The 20,168-nt window shown below is 31.7% G+C and overlaps 1 protein-coding gene across 6 annotated transcripts; it reads left to right on the top strand.

The window, feature by feature from the left end:
* The first annotated feature begins 12,453 nt into the window (after window positions 1-12,453).
* On the top strand, window positions 12,454-15,811 carry LOC107917306 (serine/threonine-protein kinase D6PKL2). Of its 6 annotated transcripts, none has more exons than XM_041076747.1 (4): window positions 12,455-12,920; window positions 13,601-13,686; window positions 13,781-14,653; window positions 14,797-15,811. In XM_041076747.1, exons 3-4 carry the CDS (start codon window positions 13,947-13,949, stop codon window positions 15,659-15,661), a joined length of 1,572 nt encoding a protein of 523 aa, XP_040932681.1. In that variant the 5' UTR covers window positions 12,455-12,920; window positions 13,601-13,686; window positions 13,781-13,946; the 3' UTR covers window positions 15,662-15,811. The 6 variants fall into 6 exon arrangements, with proteins under 6 accessions (XP_040932662.1, XP_040932664.1, XP_040932681.1 ...); XM_041076741.1 differs by having other exon boundaries at window positions 12,481-12,887; XM_041076753.1 differs by lacking the exon at window positions 12,455-12,920 and adding an exon at window positions 12,953-13,027.
* Window positions 15,812-20,168: the final 4,357 nt, after the last annotated feature.

Raw genomic sequence — 20,168 nt, 5'->3', positions numbered from 1 at the left:
TACTAGTAATTACTATCTTTTTATTATCTAGCCTAAAAATTAAAAGGATGTTTTTAGACTAAAATTAACTATCTAATTAACTAAGAACGCGACAGCGATTAAAGTTGGAAAACACCTTTAGAAAATAGATAGAGAAGTCAATACCCAAGGAAGAATCCACCTAGACTTCACTTATTACTTCTGAATTAGATGATTTATCCACTTGACTTAATCCGTAGAAATCCTTAGCTTATGTTAATATCTCTCTCGAGACAAAAAACAACTGACTCTAGGTTGATTAATTGAAATCTCTTTCTAATTAAAACCCCTATTGTCGCATTAACTCGATCTATGGATTCCCTTATTAGATTTGACTCTAATCTGGTAGATTTATGTTGTCCTATCTCTAGGATTGCATGCAACTCCGCTTAATTATGGAAGATCTACTCTTAAGTAGAGACTTTTTCTCCACTGAATAAGCACATCAAAACCTGAATTAATATCCTAGAATATTAAAGCAAGAATTAAAACTCATAACTAAGAATAAGAAAAGAATTTATCATATAATTCAAATAATAATAAGATCTGTCTTAGGTTTCATCTCCCTTAGGTATTTAGGGAGTTTAGTTCATAACAATAGGGGAAAACATCTCAAATTAGGAAAATAACAAAACATAGGAAACCCAAAAACTTTGGTAGAAGTTGACTGGAGATATTCAGTCTTGAAGTAATTCCTGCTTCCGAGCTGATTCTAATGGCTGTCTTCGAGTATTTTCTGCCTTCTGCTCTCCGTATCCCCTTTTGATTCTCTTCTCCGCTCTTTAAATAGACTTTGAAGTACCCAAAATTAGCCTTTTTCGAGTAGAATTAAAAAAGTTCTCGACAAGGACATGACCGTGTGACATACCTGTATGATAGTGCTCAAGCCGTGTGCAATTCTAATCTGGTTTTAAGTTGACATGGCCATGACACACGGGCGTGTGTCTGCCAGTGTGTCTAACACGACCGTGTGGATTACTCGTGTGGAAGTGCCTAGGCCGTGTGGAACACTTGAAATTAGCCTATTTTGTCCTTTTTGCCACGTTTCTTGCACTTTTCACTATCCTATGCTCTCTTGAGTATCAAACATGAAATTAACGGATTAGGAGCATTGAATTCAGTAAAACTAAAGATAAATTATCCATAAATAAGCCAAGCATGGGATAAAAATATGCATATATTATGGTTTATCAATTCACACTTAGTAGGATTGCCTTTTCTGATAGTTTGATTTCATGGGAATAACATTGCAAACCAAACCTAAAAGTTCGGCTGAATCCGAGGCGTTACATTGATCGCCAAAGTGACATACTCAATCTATTATTCATTTATTATGCATAAAAACATAAAATGTAAATATTGAAATATAATCAAATAATAAAATCATTTAACAAAATCAATCAGATAATCAATAAGTTCCAAAATAGAACCAATGTAGCTAAATGACTAATACCAAAATCTTAAGTGCATGCCAAAGCTACATCAAGTAATGTCTTTAAAAAAATAAGGATTTGAGGAGACTCTTTGGTGATGCTACTTGATTGCGAACTCTTTGGTTCAACTATTACATGCGTACAGAATTAAAACCTCGAACACTAAACTTTTTAGAACTTAGTGGTATTCTACGTATAGTAAAATATCGCATAATTATGCTAAATTACAAACATGCAATAGACATATTAGGAGTATTTAGATAAAAGAGTATTGACCACCACCAATCGTACGAATGTTTGGACTAGAAATATTGTTGCAAATATATATAATCAAGCTGCGATATCCGCAAGTATACGTGTAACGACCCGATAGTCACGGGTGCCAGAAAAGTGTATTTCTGAGACTTTGTTCCCGTAAATCAGACTCGTAAATATTTATTAAAAATATTTATGAAGTTAGTTGTGTAGTTAATTAGATTTTGGTTTGTAACGACCCAAAATTTACGGGTATAGAAAAAATACATTTTCGGGCCACCTTGTCGTAAAACGAATTCGTAAATATTTATGAAAAATATTTACGAGGTTAGTTGTGTAATTATTTAGATTTTGGTTAGGTGAATTAACTTGAATTAAGATTAATTAGGTGTAAGGACTAAATTGAATAAAGGGCGAAAACTTAATTATAGAATAGAGAAAAGTCAAAGAACTAAATTAGTAATTAAGCCATAAGTGACAAGTGTGTGGTAATAGTGAATACGTTTGGTAAAATAAAATACATATATTAATTAATTAATTACTTATTATTTAAGTAAATTGTAACGCCCTAAAATTTCTTTGATTTCGGCTTTTGTAATTGTTGAGCAGGGAAATAACTGAACAACTAAGTCTGTGTTATTTTTTTCTTTAAACGTGTTGGTTTAAGTGGTTATATGCTCTGGGGTGTGTTTGGGAGGTCTTAAGTTCAAGCTTTAACTTGGGCTAAATTTTGTGTTTTTTATTTGAATAAAACCTGACTTTAGGTCAGTGGGCTTATAAGGAATTGTTGGAAGAAACTTATCAGAATGGGCCTGCTAGTCTAGCGGTTAAGTGGCAAGGGAATATGCTTAGGGTCAGGGGTTCGATTCCCTGCAGTGATTATGGGATTATTTTTGCTGCAAGTTGCAATTAAGAGTTGGGCTTATCAGAAATTTGAGTTAGGGTTTTAAGGAAAATTAGGGTTTATTCCTTTCTTTTTGGAATAAATGCATTCTTTTTGTTTTTTGCCGTCTTTTTTTTATTCCCCCAAAAAAAACCTTGCTGCCGAAAATCATCTTTCTCCTTTCCCTCTCTTTTGTTTTTCTTCTTTTTCGATAAGCTTAGACGTATAGCTAGCGGTTTTGTTGATTCGGTAAGTATCACTTTAAATTGAGTTACGTGTTTTCCTTTGGAGTTTGTTTAAAGAAGGACTTTAGTTACTGTTTAGGGAATATTCAAGGATCTATGGATCACTAACCGAGTTTTTAACAGCGAGGAATCACTGTTCTTCGTTGAAGGTAAATAGAGCCTTCTTTCAGGATTCGGCAGTTCGTAAAGATGTCGATTTAAGTAATTGATTTTGGGTTCGGTATTGTCACTGACAAGCTAGGTCGTGCGCGCACTACATGAGCGCGACAAACATGGGCATGTGAGGCTAACGAGGCCGTGTGCGAGGCACGGGCTTGACCAATTGGGCCGTGTAGGCCGCACGGGCGTGTGAGACTTTGGGACAGGCCGTGTGATCCATACGGGCAAAGCTAAGTTGGGCCGTGTGGGCCACACATGTGTATGGGCCCACACGAGTAGGGCACACGGGCGTGTGATCCCAATTTGTTTGAAATGTTCTGTAAGGTTGCACGGGTCACCTAAGTCGACTGTGACATGACTGTAGGGGTGGTAAGTGTTACTTAAACCCCATACTCTGATTGATTACTGGATTGTATGCAAAAGCATGTTATTATAAGCATGTGTATCTATTTGATTTCGTATATCTGTTCTGTCATGATTTTGATAAGATCTGATATCTACATATAAGCATGTCATTATATATATGTTGCATTGCATTGGGTTGGGATTGTTGTGAAGAGAAGGAAGTTTGAGAGGCGATTAGCCTTATATCTGGCAGCTACGCTGCATATATCTATTATGTACTGTTTTACGGTACCTCTTGGTGTGTAGGGTTGGATGGGTTGATTATATCCCCATACTTGGTGTGTAGGGTTGAGTGGATCGATTTTATCCCCACATGGTATGTTGGGTTGGTTGGAGATGGTGTGCAGGGTTGGTGGGTATATTTTTTGATATTTGATTTGTTATGCATGCGATACCTGTATGGCTAAGGCCAACTGTCTGTATTCTATTATCTATTTGTATGGATGCTGTTTGAGGGGATGTACACACTGAGTTTGTGAAAACTCACCCCTTTACTTATTTGCTTGTCAGGTAATCCTCAACAGTAGATGGATCGGTGCGACGGAGGGCTCGATGGTGACCACTGTTGGACATTTATGGATTTTTGAGCAACATTTTATTTGTCTGCTATTTTTTTAAATATTTATTTTTGGGATTAAAATATCTTTGAACTTGAACTATTTTTAAGTTATTTCGGGTTTTTAAACTATTAAGCTATTGATTAATGAAACAATGATGTTTTAGCTTCCAGATAATGAAATGTGTTCACCTAATAATCGGTTTGGAGATTTCACGACTTAAGTAACGATAATGAATTGAACGATTTTTAACTTGCTAAGATTTTCTAAAAACACTCTCATGTGACGCCGCCAGATTCAGCCATAACGTCTAGGCCGAGTTTGAGGTATTACGTAAATGATATTATGTTATTCTATTATATTAGAAAAAGATCAAAGCATTGGAGAAAGAAAAGAAAAAGAAAAAGAATTAGGGTTTAGGGTTTAAATTCAATTTGAGAAGTCAATTTAGCTTCTTCTCTTGTAATTTTTGAGTTTTTAGAATTCTAGAATAAAATACTACTTGATTTATGTTGAAATTTTGAAAATTAGTAAATTTTTAGAAGTTGTTCATGTTGAATAATTTGAAGTATTAGGGTTTAAATTTATACAATTTTAAGTTAGAAGTGAAAAGGGATTAAATTATAAAATAAATTATAGGTTTTGAAGTAATAGGGACTAAATTGAGAGAATTTTGAGATTAGGGTTTTATGGTGAATTTAGAGAGTTGAAATTAGTTTAAAGTGGAAATTGAATGAGATATGAAATTAGTTTTGTAAGAAAAAAGAATTAGTTTTGATTTAAGGATTAAATTGGAATTTAGATAAAAGTTGAGTATAATTTAAATATTCAACGTGAAATTGTGTGTTGATAAATTTTAATTGCTTCGAATTTCGTAGCTAATGTTGTGCCAGAGACCTCGACTAAGAAAGGAAAAGAGAAAGTTGACAAAGAGTGATTTGGAAATTACAGTTTGTATTTCTATAATCTGAAGCTAATTATAAATTGTTATATTTATTATTATATATATGGTAAGTGGAATTGAGGTAAGTATTAGTATTGAATTGAATTGAATTATGAGTATATGTGATTATTTGAAATATGTATTGATTGGAAATTGAAATGTGATTTGAAACCCTATTAATTATATCGGGCTGAGTCGAATATAATTGGCGTGCCATAGGATTGGAAGTGTTCAATGATACTTCGACCATGAGTCGATGAGACATTGGGTGTCATATTATTACTTCAGATAAATTCGATGAGATACTAGGTACCAACTTACTTCGGTAATGCCGATGAGACACTGGGTGTCAACTTATTTCTTCGAATTATCCAATGAGGCACTGGGTGCCATATTGGTGTGTTTTGGTTGGATCCGTGTATCCGCCAAAGTCCGAGTCGTGTTAATAGGGGTAAATGAATGAATTGATAATAAGTTTGATATTGAATGACATTGTATGGGAAATAGAATGGATAATGAATTGAATTGTACAACAGAGAAGCATGAATCATGGAATTCATGAAATGGAAATTGTTATTGAAGTATAAATATGAGAATCATAATTGAGAAAAGCTATTGAGATAGGTTTTGATGAGAATTGAATGTGTGATAATGATTTATATATGAATTAATTAATTGAGTGGATTTGGAAGTTGTATGAATTGAATGTACATGTTTAATTTTTTTGTTTTAAAGGTATTTGGATTATAGAAATACCACTGAGTTTATACTTAGCGTACGGTTTGTTTCTGTGCACAGGTTAGGTTAAAGCCAAATTGTTGATTCAATATCCAAAGCCGATCCCGAACTCAAAGTGGTGAAGTATCTTTCTTTTAGTAATATCATGTACCTAGGATGATGTGTTTGTCATTTTGGAAAATGTTTGTAAATGATGTTGTAATATGATAATGGTTAGTTATATATGATATGCTAAGGTTATCAAATGATAAGTTTTAGTAGAAAATTAGTATGAAATTAGAGTTGGTTTAAATGGTATTTAATTGGATTGATTTGAATAATATATGTGAAGTACCTATGAAAGTATATTGGTTAAGTCATTAGATTAATGATTTTGATAAATTTTAGCGGTATTTAAATATGTTTTGGATTGGTTGAATATTTGGATTTTGAGTTGCTTGTTGTTCAAGATTTGCAGGGTTGGTAAACTTGATGTACAAGGCTCCTTTTGAGTCTACACGGCCTGGTACATGGGTGTGTGACTAGACCGTGTGAGACACGCAACTTACACATGGGTGTGTGATTAGACCGTGTGTCCCCTGCATATTAAAAGTTTAAAACAGAATGCTCAGGTATTCCCACACGAGCAGAGACACAGGCGTGTGTCTCAGCCATATGAAGCACACGGCCTAGCACACGGGTGTGTGGTTTGACTGTGTGAGGTAAGTCAGGAAGTTACACGGGTTAGGACATGGTCTGAAGTACAGGCATGTCATAGGGTCACATGGGCGTGTCCCTTGACCACACAGGCGTGTGAACCTTGCACTTAAGGAAAATTATAAAATTTCATGAAAATTTTTTTGAGTTTCCGATTGAGTCCCGATTTGTTTCTAACACATGAATTAGGTCTCAATGGCTTAATAAAGGGACATTATGATTAAATTATGATGTGTATGTTATAGTATTAAATGATTGTTCGTATTTGTTAAAAAATGTTCGATAATGCTCCGTAACCCTATTCTAGCGACAGATTAGGGTTAAAGGGTGTTACATGGTTAAGTGAATTTGCATGAATTAAGAGTAATTAGGTATAAAGACTAAATTACATATAGGGTGAAAGTTGAATTATAGATTAAAGAAAAATTAAAGAGACTAAAGAACTAATTATACCATTGTCTTAAAATGAAGCGACATAAGATGAAATTTAATATAAAATTTAAAGTTAAAAAATATATATATATTATAATATATTTACTTAACATTTAAGTATATATCTTATAATAATAAAATATTAATGTATAAAAAACAAAATAATAAAAGAATGAATTAAAAAGAAACAAAGCAAAACGAAACAGAAAGGAAATAAAGAAAGAAAAAGAAAAAGGGAAAGAAGAAAGGAAGCCACAGCCAAGGGTTTCAAAGTTTCCAAGTTCAATTGGTTAGTCAATTTAGTCCCTTTTTTCTTGTAATTTTTATGTTTTTGGAATCCCGGTATTCAATACTACCTGACCCATGTCAACATTTTAGAAATTATTGAGTTTTAAGTGTTGTCTATGTTGAATAATTTTAGTATTAGGGATTAAATTGATAGATTTTTAAATTATAAATGAAAAAAAGGATGGAATTGTAGAATAAATTGTAAAAATTAAAAATTTAGGGATCTAAATGAAAATAGGGAGTTAAATTTAGTTTAAAGTGGAAATTGAATGAAAATATAGAATTAAATGTGAAGAAATAAAGTTAGTCAGGGACTAAATTGAAATTTAGGTAAATATTGAGTAAAAATTTAAAATATTTAACATGAAATTGAATTGTGTTGTATTGATGAATTTTAATTGTTTTAATTCCATAGCTAACGTCGTACTGGAACCCTCGACTAAAAAGGGGAAAGATAAAGTCGATGAGGGATAGCTTGGAATTTCTAGTTTGTATTTCTATAATCCGAAACTAATTATTATTTGTAGAATTTTTTTTAATGCATATGGTAAATATTGAGGTGAGTATTTGACACTTTGTCATTGAATTGAATTTAAGTTGATTGAATGGATTGAATTGGTATATTTATATTGAATATATTGATTATTTGAATTGAAATGAATATTCGTTGTATTTGAAAAGTGAATTGGAACCCTATTAACTGTATCAGGATAAGTCAAATATAGATGGAATGCTATAGGATTGGAAGAGTTCAAAGATTTGTTTGACTTCGAGTCGATGAGACACTGGGTGTCAATTTATTATTTCTGATTTATTCGATGAGGCACTGGGTGCCAATTTACTTCGGTTTAACTAATGAGACACTGGGTGTCAATTTACTACTTCGAATTATCCTATGAGGCACTGGGTGTCAAATTGGTGTGTTTGGTTGGATCTGTGTATCCGTTTGAGTCCGAGTCGTGTTAATAGAAGTAATTAAATAAAACAGTATTATGATTGATACAGCATGTGAATTGAAAATGAAATAGTGAATTGAAATATGCAAATGAAATACATGAATTATGTATTCATGAATTGGATATGAAATGAGTAATGTTATTGTTAAATGATATATGAATCAAATTGTGAAAAACTATTATATAACAATTGATGGAAATTGAGTGGAGTATAAAATGATGTATTCATGATTTGAGTATTGAATGGTTAATGTTATTGTATAAATAAATGTGGTTTTTAAATATGTAATTGTGCTTAACATTTAATTGTGTATGTTATATTGTTTTGTTTTTAAATAATCGGATTATAGAAATACTACTGAGTTTTACTCAATGTACGGTTTTGTTTTTCGTGCGTAGGTTAGGTACTTAATTTTGATCACGGATTCAACATCCAACAGCGATCTCGAACTCAAATGTGGTGATGTTTATCCTTTTGAAATGTGTCGGCATGTACCTAGAATGTCTAAATAATAGTTATTCTGTGAATTGTTTGTAAATGAGGTTATAAATATAATGTTAGTTTGGTATATATATATATAAACATGTAAAATTCAGTTAATGTTTAAGTTCATAAATTAGGCAAAATAGATGGAATTAGGTATGTTTATAATTTGGATTTGAATGATACTTTGATGATATGTTTGATGATATAATTGTGGTACCAATGAGGGTACATTGGTTAGGCACTTAGGATGATTGTTTTGACATGTTTTGAATGTGTTTGATCGATAAGCTTCGGTAATGCTCTGAAAACCTATTCTAACGACAGATGCGGGTTAGGGGTGTTACAATACGAGTCAAATTGTAATATAGTTTTGTATAATAGGTACAAGAAGTACTCCGAGGATCGTACCCAAGGGAGGATGGATTAAAACTAAAATTATTTCTACAACAATAAGTCTAAACAGTACTCACCAAAAATCATAATACGATAAACACCAATAAAGAGAATTAACTCGTGTTGCGACTTGGTTGTTGTTCCTATTGCTTTTGGGCCTGAAAATAGGTGTCCTGCACGCTCAATTTACTCATTAAAACTACCTTAAGATCTGTATTAGTTGAAGAGGTCAACTAACTCAAAACTATGCATAAAAATACTTATTTTGCAAGAATTTAAATCTAAACTACTGAAACAGAAAATTTAATAAAATAAACTAAAACGGCTTAGAAACAAACTCAAAATTTAATAAAATAACCTAAAACGGCTTAAAAAAAACTCGTTAAATGCCAGAAAGTACCTAATTTGCTACTACTACAAATTATAGAAGGTCAATGACAAACACACTAATGACACATGCATCATATTTGAATAACAATATTAAAATCTTAGTTCCATATTACAAAAGCAACATATCTTCTAATTGTTTCACAGACACAATAAAAATTTCAATTACTAGCCCATGTAACCATTTGTAGGAAGTTATGTTGGATACTCGAGTATATATTTAAATTTTTTTATGATATAATTAAACGTTTAGTCATATTTATGTGATGCAAAGCACAACTTAACCAACCAAACCTCTTGAATGCGCAAAGCACTACATTACAATACTCTCAGGCGCATTTAACAACTCGCATAACACACAATTTAAAGAGTTCTATACTCTATGGCATGCCAATTATACCCGAGCAACTCACAAATAACATTTACAAGGATTAATATTGTAACAACCCGTTTTTAGTGGTGTCAGAAACAGTAGTTTCGGACCACAAATTCGACGAGTGAGTCCGTAAATATTATTATTTAATATTTATGAGTAAAATATAGTAATTTATTGAATTGTGATTTGATAATTTTTGCTAATTGAACGGATATTTAAGTACAAGTGATTTGTCCTTAAAGTCAAGTGGTTTTGGAAAATGAGGTATCGGAACCTTGTTTCTGTAAACTTGTAAATATTTAATTTAAATATTTGCGGAGTTACTATATAAGTGTATTGAAGTTTGATTTGGAAATTTTAGTGATTTGTTAGTTAATTAAGGAAAAATGATTAAATTGTAAAAAATTTAAAAGTTAATCGCTATTGATGTTTATTAGTTAAATTGCATAATTAATGTTGGTTTAGGGACCTAAATAGAAATTAGACCCTAAGGTAATGTAGCGGATGGTAATGCTTTGTTTTAAGATAACTTTCTTTATGTTAAAATAATTTTAATTAGTTATGCGAGATTAAGTAAAATAAAAACCAATTTTTATTTTTATTCATCATCTTCCACCAAAATAAGAAAACATAATATGAGAAGCCATTGTTAAAAACTTCCAAGGTTCGGCCATTGATATGATCAAGGATTGAACCGTATGAAGGAAAATTGGGAAAAAAGAAAAAATTGCAGAATATTTCTTACGAACAAATTTGTTGGTTGGTAGTATTAAGTAAGTTCATATGGTATGTTTGTCTTAAATTGTTATATATTTAAAATTATAATTGTAAATATATTTAATTGAAATTCTGGTTGTTTACAATTTGGTACAAAAAGGTGAGATAAAATATTAAATTGAATAGAATTGAAGATAGTATAATTCGATAAATTAAGGAATTGACTTTGAATTGGACTAAAATAGGATATGCTATGCAATAAAGTGACTATTTGATAAAAATAAACTGAATTGATTCGATTTAAATTGGTTGTATGTGAAAATAACTGAATTGAATAGATTCAAAAATATCAAATATTATTTGAAATGTGGAATTATACTAATGTGGTGATGAGCTATGATATATGTATAGAATTCTTGATTTGAATTCTTGATTTGGTTGATTGAGATGTTGATTGATGATAAATTGAGTAATGAATACTGTATTAACTGTTCGAGTAGAGACGGATATAGTTGGCATGCCATAGGATAAGAAGAGTTCAGGGTTACTTCGACTATGAGTCAATGAGGCACTGGGTGCCAAAATGCTTCAGTTAGACCGATGAGACACTGGGTGTCAAACTATTTGATAAGCGCTGGGGGCAACTACTTGCTTCAGATTTTTCCGATGAGGCAGTGAGTGCTAAACTGGTGTGTTAGTTGGATTCGTGTATTTGTCTGAGTTGTATTAATGGGAGATAAAAAGATAAAAAAAATGATGATAATGAATAAGCATTTGAAATCTATTAAATTTTAAAATTGAATGTGAGATGCAGTATTAGATATTGAGATGACAAATGAATAAGAAATGAAAGAAAAATATGAAATGAAATGTCTATTTATGAAATGAGATGATATGATGAGCGGATAATATATTTGTAAAAGAGAGATCAACATTACAAGCACTGTATGTATAATTTAATATTTGTAAAAGAAAAAAGAAAAACTCAATTATTAGTAATTATATATATATCAATAATCATTATTTTTTAAGAAAATTTATTAATTAAATAGTTTTTCTTTTTTGTATTAATTTTATTTTCACCTGTGTATAAGGCTAGTTAAATAATATTAAATTTTGTCACACTCATATATATTGTTAAAATGAGAAGTTTCTTTAAAAATGACATATTTTCAAGAAAAATAACAAAATATTTTTTAAAGGTGAATAATTTTTGTAAAAGTATAAAATATTAAAATTTAATTCACATAATTATTCTTACGCATACTATATTTAAGTGTTAAGTTTAAGTTGTTTATGAGTTAATCCGATATTAATTGAGTTAAAAATTAATTAAAAATAAAAAAATAATTTTTTATAAAATAACAAAAAGTTTTATTAAACCAAAAACTTATTTGTTATTTTAAAATATAATTTCTTTTTGATGTAGCAAAAATTATAATGAGAAAAATAAAGATATAAAACATAGTAAAAGTTTTGCAAAGTTCCTACCCCACTCCCCACCAAACATGAGTAGATAACTGTCCACTCAATAAAATTTTAGCAATAGTTAGAGAGGGCCCACCTCATCTAAATCGTAGCCGTCAGATCTTCTTCATAATAAGCTTATGGCCAACTTTCCGCATCATCTATAACAATAACAACCCATATAAAGCTAAAAGCAAGGCTGTCGTTTCATGGACCACCCTTGTTTTTTAAAAGGACTCCCAATCAAAGGGCCAACCTACACTTAGCCTTTGGTCCTAAAACTGGAAAAAGCAAATATACACAATTTTGTGCATAAAAACTTTAATATTACCACTCATTTGGGGTGGCATTCATGAAGAATATGACTTCAACCAAACTTGAACTTATGTGCATAATGAAAATAAGGGAAGATTCAGATCAATAATGAGTGTTTTTGAATAAAAGTTAAACCCGTAACCATATAATTAAAAGATAAAATAAACAATGAATACATTAGATCTCGTAATTTATATAATATATCTAATACAATATAAAGGTGAGAAAGGAAACTTCTTAATAAAAAAAATCATTGAAATAAAAGATATATATATGAAAGGAAGGGCTTAAAACTAAAAGGAAGAAATGAGAGGGATTGACAGGTTGGAGAGCGCCCTTTCAAGTTTTTCTAAGACCTTTGTTCTTCTTTTAAGAACAAAACAAAATAAATAGCATTGAAATAATTGAATCAATCCCCCCACCCTACACTCTCTTAAGAATTGAAACACCCAAAAAGCCTTACTTTAGCTTTGACTCTTCTCACCTTTTCTCACTCTCTCTCGCTTTTAATGGTAGACCCATCCCACCTCTCTCTTTGAACCCATTCTCTTTCTAAAGCTTTTTTTTTTTTGATCATAAAGTCTTTCTCTTTCTGTCTTCCTTTCTTTACTTTCTCTCCACATATTTTCTGGGAACAGAAGCTATTAATTCCCTTTTTTTTTTTTAAATCTATCTGTATTGTTTGTTGGTCAGTCAAAGAGAGAGAAAGTTGGTTTGTTTTTGCTCCACTGCTGAAGGTAAGCTCTTTCTGATCTTCCAAACTATATCAGGTACCTATATATTTTTATTTTTTGCTCTTAGCTTTTAGTTGGTTTTGTGATTTCCTCACTGGGTCTTTTTTAGCATATGGGTCTTAATGTGAATTTTTGATCCAAAGGTAGGACTTTTGTTTCTTTGAGAGATCTTTACTTTGTTCTTATGTTCTCTTTTTCTTTTCTGTGTTTAAATGACTGCATTTTCTTTTCTCTGGCCCTTTCAATCTTGGTGACTAAGAAGGATTGCATTTCTTGGTTGTTAGCTGCTCTCCTTTTTACCACAATGAAATTGTTAGAATTTTTTCCTTTGTTGCCTTTATTTTTGGATATGATCTGGTTCTGTATGCAATTCTCTCTGTTTTTAGCCACTTTTCACTGTTCTTTCCTATTTGGTATTCTGTTTATCCTTGATTTGAGATGAAAATGCTGAGGTTTATCCCGGTGAATTGTCCATCTATGAATTTGAGTCTTATGGTGCTTTGCTTAATTTTGAAAAGGTTGTTGTAATGATTTGGTTTTGAGATTTAATAAATGGATCACCTGAAGGAATACAGTGTGAATTCTAGGTTTCCTGAACTTTTGATGTATAAATCAAGCTACTGGTTGTGGTTTTTAGATTTTCATTTAGGGGTATATATATGTGTGTGTGTGTTTATATGAATATCTAACTCATGTATTGAAAACTTTGTTTGCAGGTGATATTTTTCCGTTCTTTCAGTTGGAAAAATCAGTTTTTGGGTGATGAAATTGAAGGGGAAGGTAACTAGGATTGCTGCTGGAGGTAACCGTGCATCCGTGATTGGGGGTAACTAATGAATTTGTATTCTCTAATCTTTGTAACAATTTTGCGTTCTTTTGATGGCCTCAAAATCTAGTGTCATACATTCCCCTGAAAAGCTGAGGAAACCATTTGGTAGCGAAACTGGCGAAGGGAATTCTTGTCGGCTATCTCCTATACAAATCACAAAGACAAGTGATTTAGCGCCAGTTACTCCAAGGATAGTGCCTAAGAAACAAAATTCTGTTGTAATCACGGAGGGTATGCAGCCATCAAAACCTCATAAATTAGAGTCCGTTGATTCCTTGACGAAGAAAGTAGATTCAGGTCTATCCCTGAGTGGTGGATCACCAGAAGATTCTCGTGAACAAGAAAAGAAAGCATCGGAGCATGGGATTAATTCAGCTTCAGATAAATCTAGTGATGGGGCCACCGGCCTTGCTAAGACTAGCGGAAGTGCCAAAGTTGGTGATCATCCTGATTATAATGAGAGTGGTAAGAGCAGTATTTGCAGAGGTAGCACAAGCAGTGATGTGAGTGATGAAAGTACGTGTAGCAGCTTAAGTAGTAGTATCAACAAACCTCATAAGGCAAATGATATAAGGTGGGAAGCCATACAGGCTGTCCGAGCGAAAGATGGTGTGTTGGGTTTGAACCATTTCAGATTACTGAAGAGATTAGGCTGTGGGGATATTGGAAGTGTCTATCTTTCAGAATTAAATGGTACAAAGTGTTATTTTGCAATGAAGGTGATGGACAAAGCATCTTTAGCAAGTCGTAAGAAACTTCTTCGAGCTCAAACAGAGAGAGAAATACTACAATCCCTGGACCATCCCTTCCTTCCAACATTGTATACCCATTTCGAGACTGATAAATTTTCATGTTTAGTGATGGAGTTCTGCCCCGGCGGTGATTTGCATACACTAAGACAGAGACAACCAGGAAAGCATTTTACTGAGCTAGCAGTGAAGTATGGAAATTCCTCCTTATAATATCTATTGAACTATCTTGATGATTTCTGATTAGCTTGATAATTATTTCTTTGTAAGTTGATTACAATAGGTTGAAACCAAATTCTGATAGTCCTTGCTATATTTTGCCTTCAACATACAGATTCTATGTAGCAGAGGTTCTCCTTGCTTTGGAATATCTCCACATGCTTGGTATTGTATATCGTGATCTCAAGCCAGAAAATGTTCTTGTTCGAGAAGATGGACACATAATGCTTTCAGACTTTGATCTTTCCCTCCGTTGTGCTTTCAATCCAACACTAGTCAAGTTGTCCACACCTGAGTCTGAACCATTGCGAAAGAATTCAACTTATTGTGTACAACCAGCTTGCATTGAGCCCTCCTGCATCCAGCCATCATGTGTGGTACCTACAACATGTTTTTCACCTCGCTTCTTTTCATCAAAATCCAAAAAAGACCGCAAGCCGAAGAATAAAATGGGAAACCAAGTCAGTCCATTGCCTGAGCTTATTGCTGAGCCAACCAATGCTCGCTCCATGTCATTTGTGGGAACCCATGAGTACTTGGCTCCCGAAATTATCAAAGGTCAGGGACATGGAAGTGCTGTTGATTGGTGGACTTTTGGGATCTTCTTGTATGAGCTATTGTTTGGTAAAACGCCTTTCAAAGGATCTGGGAACCGAGCGACACTCTTCAATGTCGTAGGGCAACCCTTGAGATTTCCAGAATCACCAGTAGTAAGTTTTGCCGCAAGAGATTTGATAAGGGGTTTGTTGGTCAAAGAACCACAACATAGGTTAGCCTATAAGCGAGGTGCAACTGAGATTAAGCAACACCCTTTCTTTGAAGGTGTAAATTGGGCTTTAATTCGTTGTGCAAGCCCCCCGGAGATTCCAAAACCAGTTGAAATCGAGCGGATTCCGGTCCCCACATCATCAGCTGGCGATAAACCTGCTGTTCCTGTGACCAAGGATCAGAAAAACTATCTGGAATTTGATTTCTTTTAATTATTCTAAGAACCATTTTCCCTGTTTGTTTCCCTTTATTTATTTTTTCTTTAAAATTTGAGAGAAATGTAGAGTTTACAAAATGTTAATGATGTGCAAATTAAGATTTGTAGAATGATAATGATCATAATCATATGCTTGATGTCTTAATTTCCTAGTTTGGAATTGCATAAGTGAAAACACCATGTTGGTAAAGCTTGTAAATGTCTCAATGTTTTCTGCTCCAGTCCCTCTCCATTGTTGGACTTTCAATCTCAATGATCAAGATCTTCATAGTTTAGATTCCATAACTTTCAGACACGAACATGACAATAAAATAATAATTAAAACAAGACATGAAAGATAATTCATAAACACACCCAACACAAGCTCTGGTCTATACACTGTTTAACACTGATTTGTTTCCCTTTTGGGGCTCCTTAACCAGCCCATTTCAAGACAGCTTGAATCTGAAACTTTTTGGTCCGGAGCTTAATTTTTCCTTTTTTTTTTTGGGGGGGGGGGGTGGGGGTGGGGGGTGGGGGGGTCATATATTAATGATGTTAAACTTAAACATTGGGTTTTGTTGTACCAAAAAACACTGATCAAAACCAACTTACATTACAATCAAAGCACGACTCTTTTCACATTGACTTAAATCAATCATTAAATAAAATGTTTAATTAAAAATTTTATCCATTTACTTTACAAAAATTGAAAGCTTAGTCCCTCTATTTTAATTTCACAAAATTTGATTATTGTAGTTTATGAAAAGAGAAGTTAGTCTATTAACCTAACAATAAACAGTTGAATGATTTATATACAATGTTTTAACAAAAATAATAGCTCTGCAATTTATATGTAACAAATTAACAAAAATGAAAAAAATTTAAATCCGTTTGTTTACCAATAAAATTAAATAAAACTAAGGTAGTGTTTGGAAAGCCACTTACTAATTAGATTTATGCGTAATTGCTTGTAATTACACAATGGTAACATATTTGAGTAACCATTATAATTAATCAGTTCCACTGATTTGGGTGTAACTGAAGCACCTCAAATACACTTTTCAACTGTTAAGGGTGGATGGGAATTGAAGTAATTACACAAAAAATTACACCTAAATTCAATTTTAAAAATTATTTTTATACAAATTATAAAAATTATAAGTATGAACACGTATGAATGTTTAGGAGGGTTATGACAAAGAATTCCTTATATTATAAATCCTCAAAGAATTATATTATAATACATTTATTTATTTTATAAAGTTATAAAAAGTATTATTTAAATCTTAAAAAGTTTTTAAAATTATGGCCAAGAAGTATGGACATAACTTATTTATGTATTTATATTGTATATTATAAAAACAATATATTTATTTATAAAAAATGATATAATTTTTTTATCATAACTTATTTATAAAAAAATAATTTTCTATAATTATGACAAAAAAATATTATTTATAAGAAGTATTATTGTAACAGCCTAATTTTCAGTGGTGTTAGAAATGGTGATTTGAGATCACTAAATCCGACAAGTAAGATTGAATAAGATAGTAATTAATATTTATGAGTTAAGTAAGAATTTAGAAGAATTTGTGAATTGGTGAATTTGGTGAATTAAAAGAATTTATTAGGTCAAACGGGTCAAAAATGAGGTATCGAGACCTCGAATTTGAAAATCGAGCTATAAATATTTTTATAAATATTTATGAAGTGTCATTTAGCTAGTATTAAAGTTTGGTTGAGAAATTTTAACGTTTGGGTAGTCAATTAAATAAAAAAGACTAAATTATAATAAAAATAAAATTTGCTAAAAGGATTAAATAGCTCAAGTGTTAAAAGAAAGAGGATTTAAAGAGCAATTAAGCCTAAAAGTGAATAGGCTGGATGGCAAGGGCAAGAAAATCAGCAGAAAAATAAGGGAAATAAGGGCAAAATTGGAAATTTTACAATTTTGACATATAAAATAAGAACAAAATTGAAAAATCTAGAGATCTCTTCATATTTTCTCAGCCAAAACGCCATAGAAGGTCTGGAGAAAGGTGGTTTTTCATATTTTTACATCATGTGAGTTTAATTCTTGTTTTTTCTTGATAATTTTTATGTTTTTATGACTTTTACAATTAGGTCCACTTATAGAATTCATTAGTTTTTGATTTTATGGGTGAAATTGGAAGTTACCCTGGATGGGTAAGGGAAATTTATGATGAATTATTATGAAATTTAAGTTATAATTTCATATTAAGGTGGTTTTATTAAGTGATTTTGATAGAAAATGGTATTTAGGACCTAATTGTGAAAAAGTTGTGAATTTAAGGTTGGTGTTCAAATTCAGAATGTCAAAGATTTTGAAATAGTTTATAATAATAAAATAAAGTGTTAATTGAGAAAAATTGGTTCAATTGATGAGTGAATTGAGTAGGGACTAAATTGTAAAAACTAAAAATTTTGGGGTAAAAGTGCAATTTTGAAAGTTGAAGAGCATAAATTGTGAAGTGAAATAGAAATCAAATAAATGCTAATGAGTGGAAATATTTTATATTATAGATCAAGAATCCAAAGGAGAATGAGGAAAAGAAAAAGTTGCGGAATAGTCCCTAAATTTTAATATCTTCTACAAATTAGCCGGGTAAGTTCATATGGTTGTATTTAGATGTTTATTTGTGAATGATTGAATGACATAATGTGTTATTATATATGAATTTGTTGTGTGATTGTGAAAATTTTGTTAATGAAAGAATAAATGTGGAAATGCAAATTAGGAAAAACGCAGGATTGAGTACGTTCGTATCGTGACATGTGATGAATTGACAGATGAGGCCATGGTTGTTCCATGGAAAAGTTTGAAATGTAGGTATGGTATCATCTATACCGAGTTGTGAAATGTAGGTATGGTATTATCAAATCCATACTGAGTTAAGAAATGTAGGTATGGCATTTCCCATACCGAGTTGTAAAATGTAGGTATGGTATTTCAATGAGGAAAACCATACTGAGTTATGAATCGTGGCACTGAACAACGACGTACTCAATTTCGTAAGCCGTTTCCTAATTTAATAATAAGAAATACAAGAAAAGTGAACCAAATGAAAGAGATTGAGTAGTTGTTACTGTTGAACTCAACTATGTGAAGTATTATAACAGTGGTTGTGAATGGCAAGAAACTTTAGTAAATGTTTTGGTATTGTTTGGAAATATTATGTTTGGTAAGCATTACTTTTAAACCTATGAACTTACTAAGCTTCAATAAGCTTACTTGTGTGTGTGTTTGATATTTTTATCTAGACTGAATTGAAGTGAAGTTGGTAGATCGGATCAACACAACAAGGCACACTATCGAGATCAATTCTGGTAGCTTTTGTTTTATGTTTAAAGATTTATATGGCATGTATAGAGTTTAAATGAATTGAAGTAAAGATGTTATAAACTAGTTAACAATATTTTGTACTAAAACAGTTTTTGGTTAGTAGCAGTAGTTTGATTTTGAAAATTCACCATAAATTATGAAAATCTAATTCGAGGTTGAATAAAATATGAAATTAAAGCTTATTGAATCTAGTTTCACATAGAGGTGTAAGCAAAAGACTTTCATATAAGGAGATATTTGAATTTTTGTGAGATAAGGTCAGAGTGATTTTGAACTCCCCTGTTCTGATTTGTAAAAATCATTAAAAATTGTACAAAAATAATTAGGAGTCATAATGTATATGTATGGATTCCTTATTTAGTCTATTTTTAATATAAATAAACGGCTTGGTTATTTGAATTCTGTACAGGGAGAAATTTGGTTCGTAGTGCACAGGGGTCAGAGTAGCCGAACCCTGAAGCAGGGGAGACTTTAACTAATAAACTGTACTAATTGGCCCGACCAAAAATTCTAGAAAAAAATTAGTAAGTAGAAATATGAGTCTAGATTCGGGAAAAATTTACGGATTGGATTTCGAGTTTTGTAACTCGAGATATGATTTTTTTAGCGACTGTGACGCAGTTGGACAACTTGTCTGGAAAGTATGATATAAATTGTCTGAATTTGTTTAAGTGCTCAAATAAGTTTATAATGCCTCGTGCTCGACTCCGGCGACGGTCTCGGGTAAGGGGGCGTTACAATTATAAAAGTTTTAGACAATTTATAAAATAGTTTTTATAAAGGTTATATATTATAAAAATATTTTTTAATTAATATACATATTATAGTATTATAAAAAAATGATATAATCTAACATAATTTTTTCTCCAAATTAAGTTTATAAGTTTTTATAATTAAAGGAATAGACAATTTGGACTGTGAGTCCAAATATTATAAGATCGATGTTAATTATGCAAGAATAAAATGTTTTATTACACTATATCATGGGGCATAATACCATCTGAGAGAGTGATGCCAGACACAAGTATCATAGATAGTTCGTAAATGCTTTAATTTGAGATATTTAAAGTTTTGAAATATGGTTGAGAATATATTTGTTGCTGTAAAGAATTTTCATAATCTTAAATATGTAGATTCAAATTCAGTCGATAATGAA

Source organism: Gossypium hirsutum, chromosome A01 (genome assembly GCF_007990345.1).
Source record: "Gossypium hirsutum isolate 1008001.06 chromosome A01, Gossypium_hirsutum_v2.1, whole genome shotgun sequence".
In the NCBI taxonomy this organism is placed as follows: domain Eukaryota; kingdom Viridiplantae; phylum Streptophyta; class Magnoliopsida; order Malvales; family Malvaceae; genus Gossypium; species Gossypium hirsutum.
This window is presented reverse-complemented; position numbering and strand designations above follow the sequence as displayed.

What these genes read in the sequence shown, in the direction of transcription:
- LOC107917306 (XM_041076728.1), top strand. Translation starts at nt 13,764, where the DNA reads ATGGCCTCAAAATCTAGTGTCATACATTCCCCTGAAAAGCTGAGGAAA. An exon ending in TTTACTGAGCTAGCAGTGAA is followed by an intron (nt 14,654 to 14,796) that starts GTATGGAAATTC and finishes TTCAACATACAG; the next exon opens with ATTCTATGTAGCAGAGGTTC.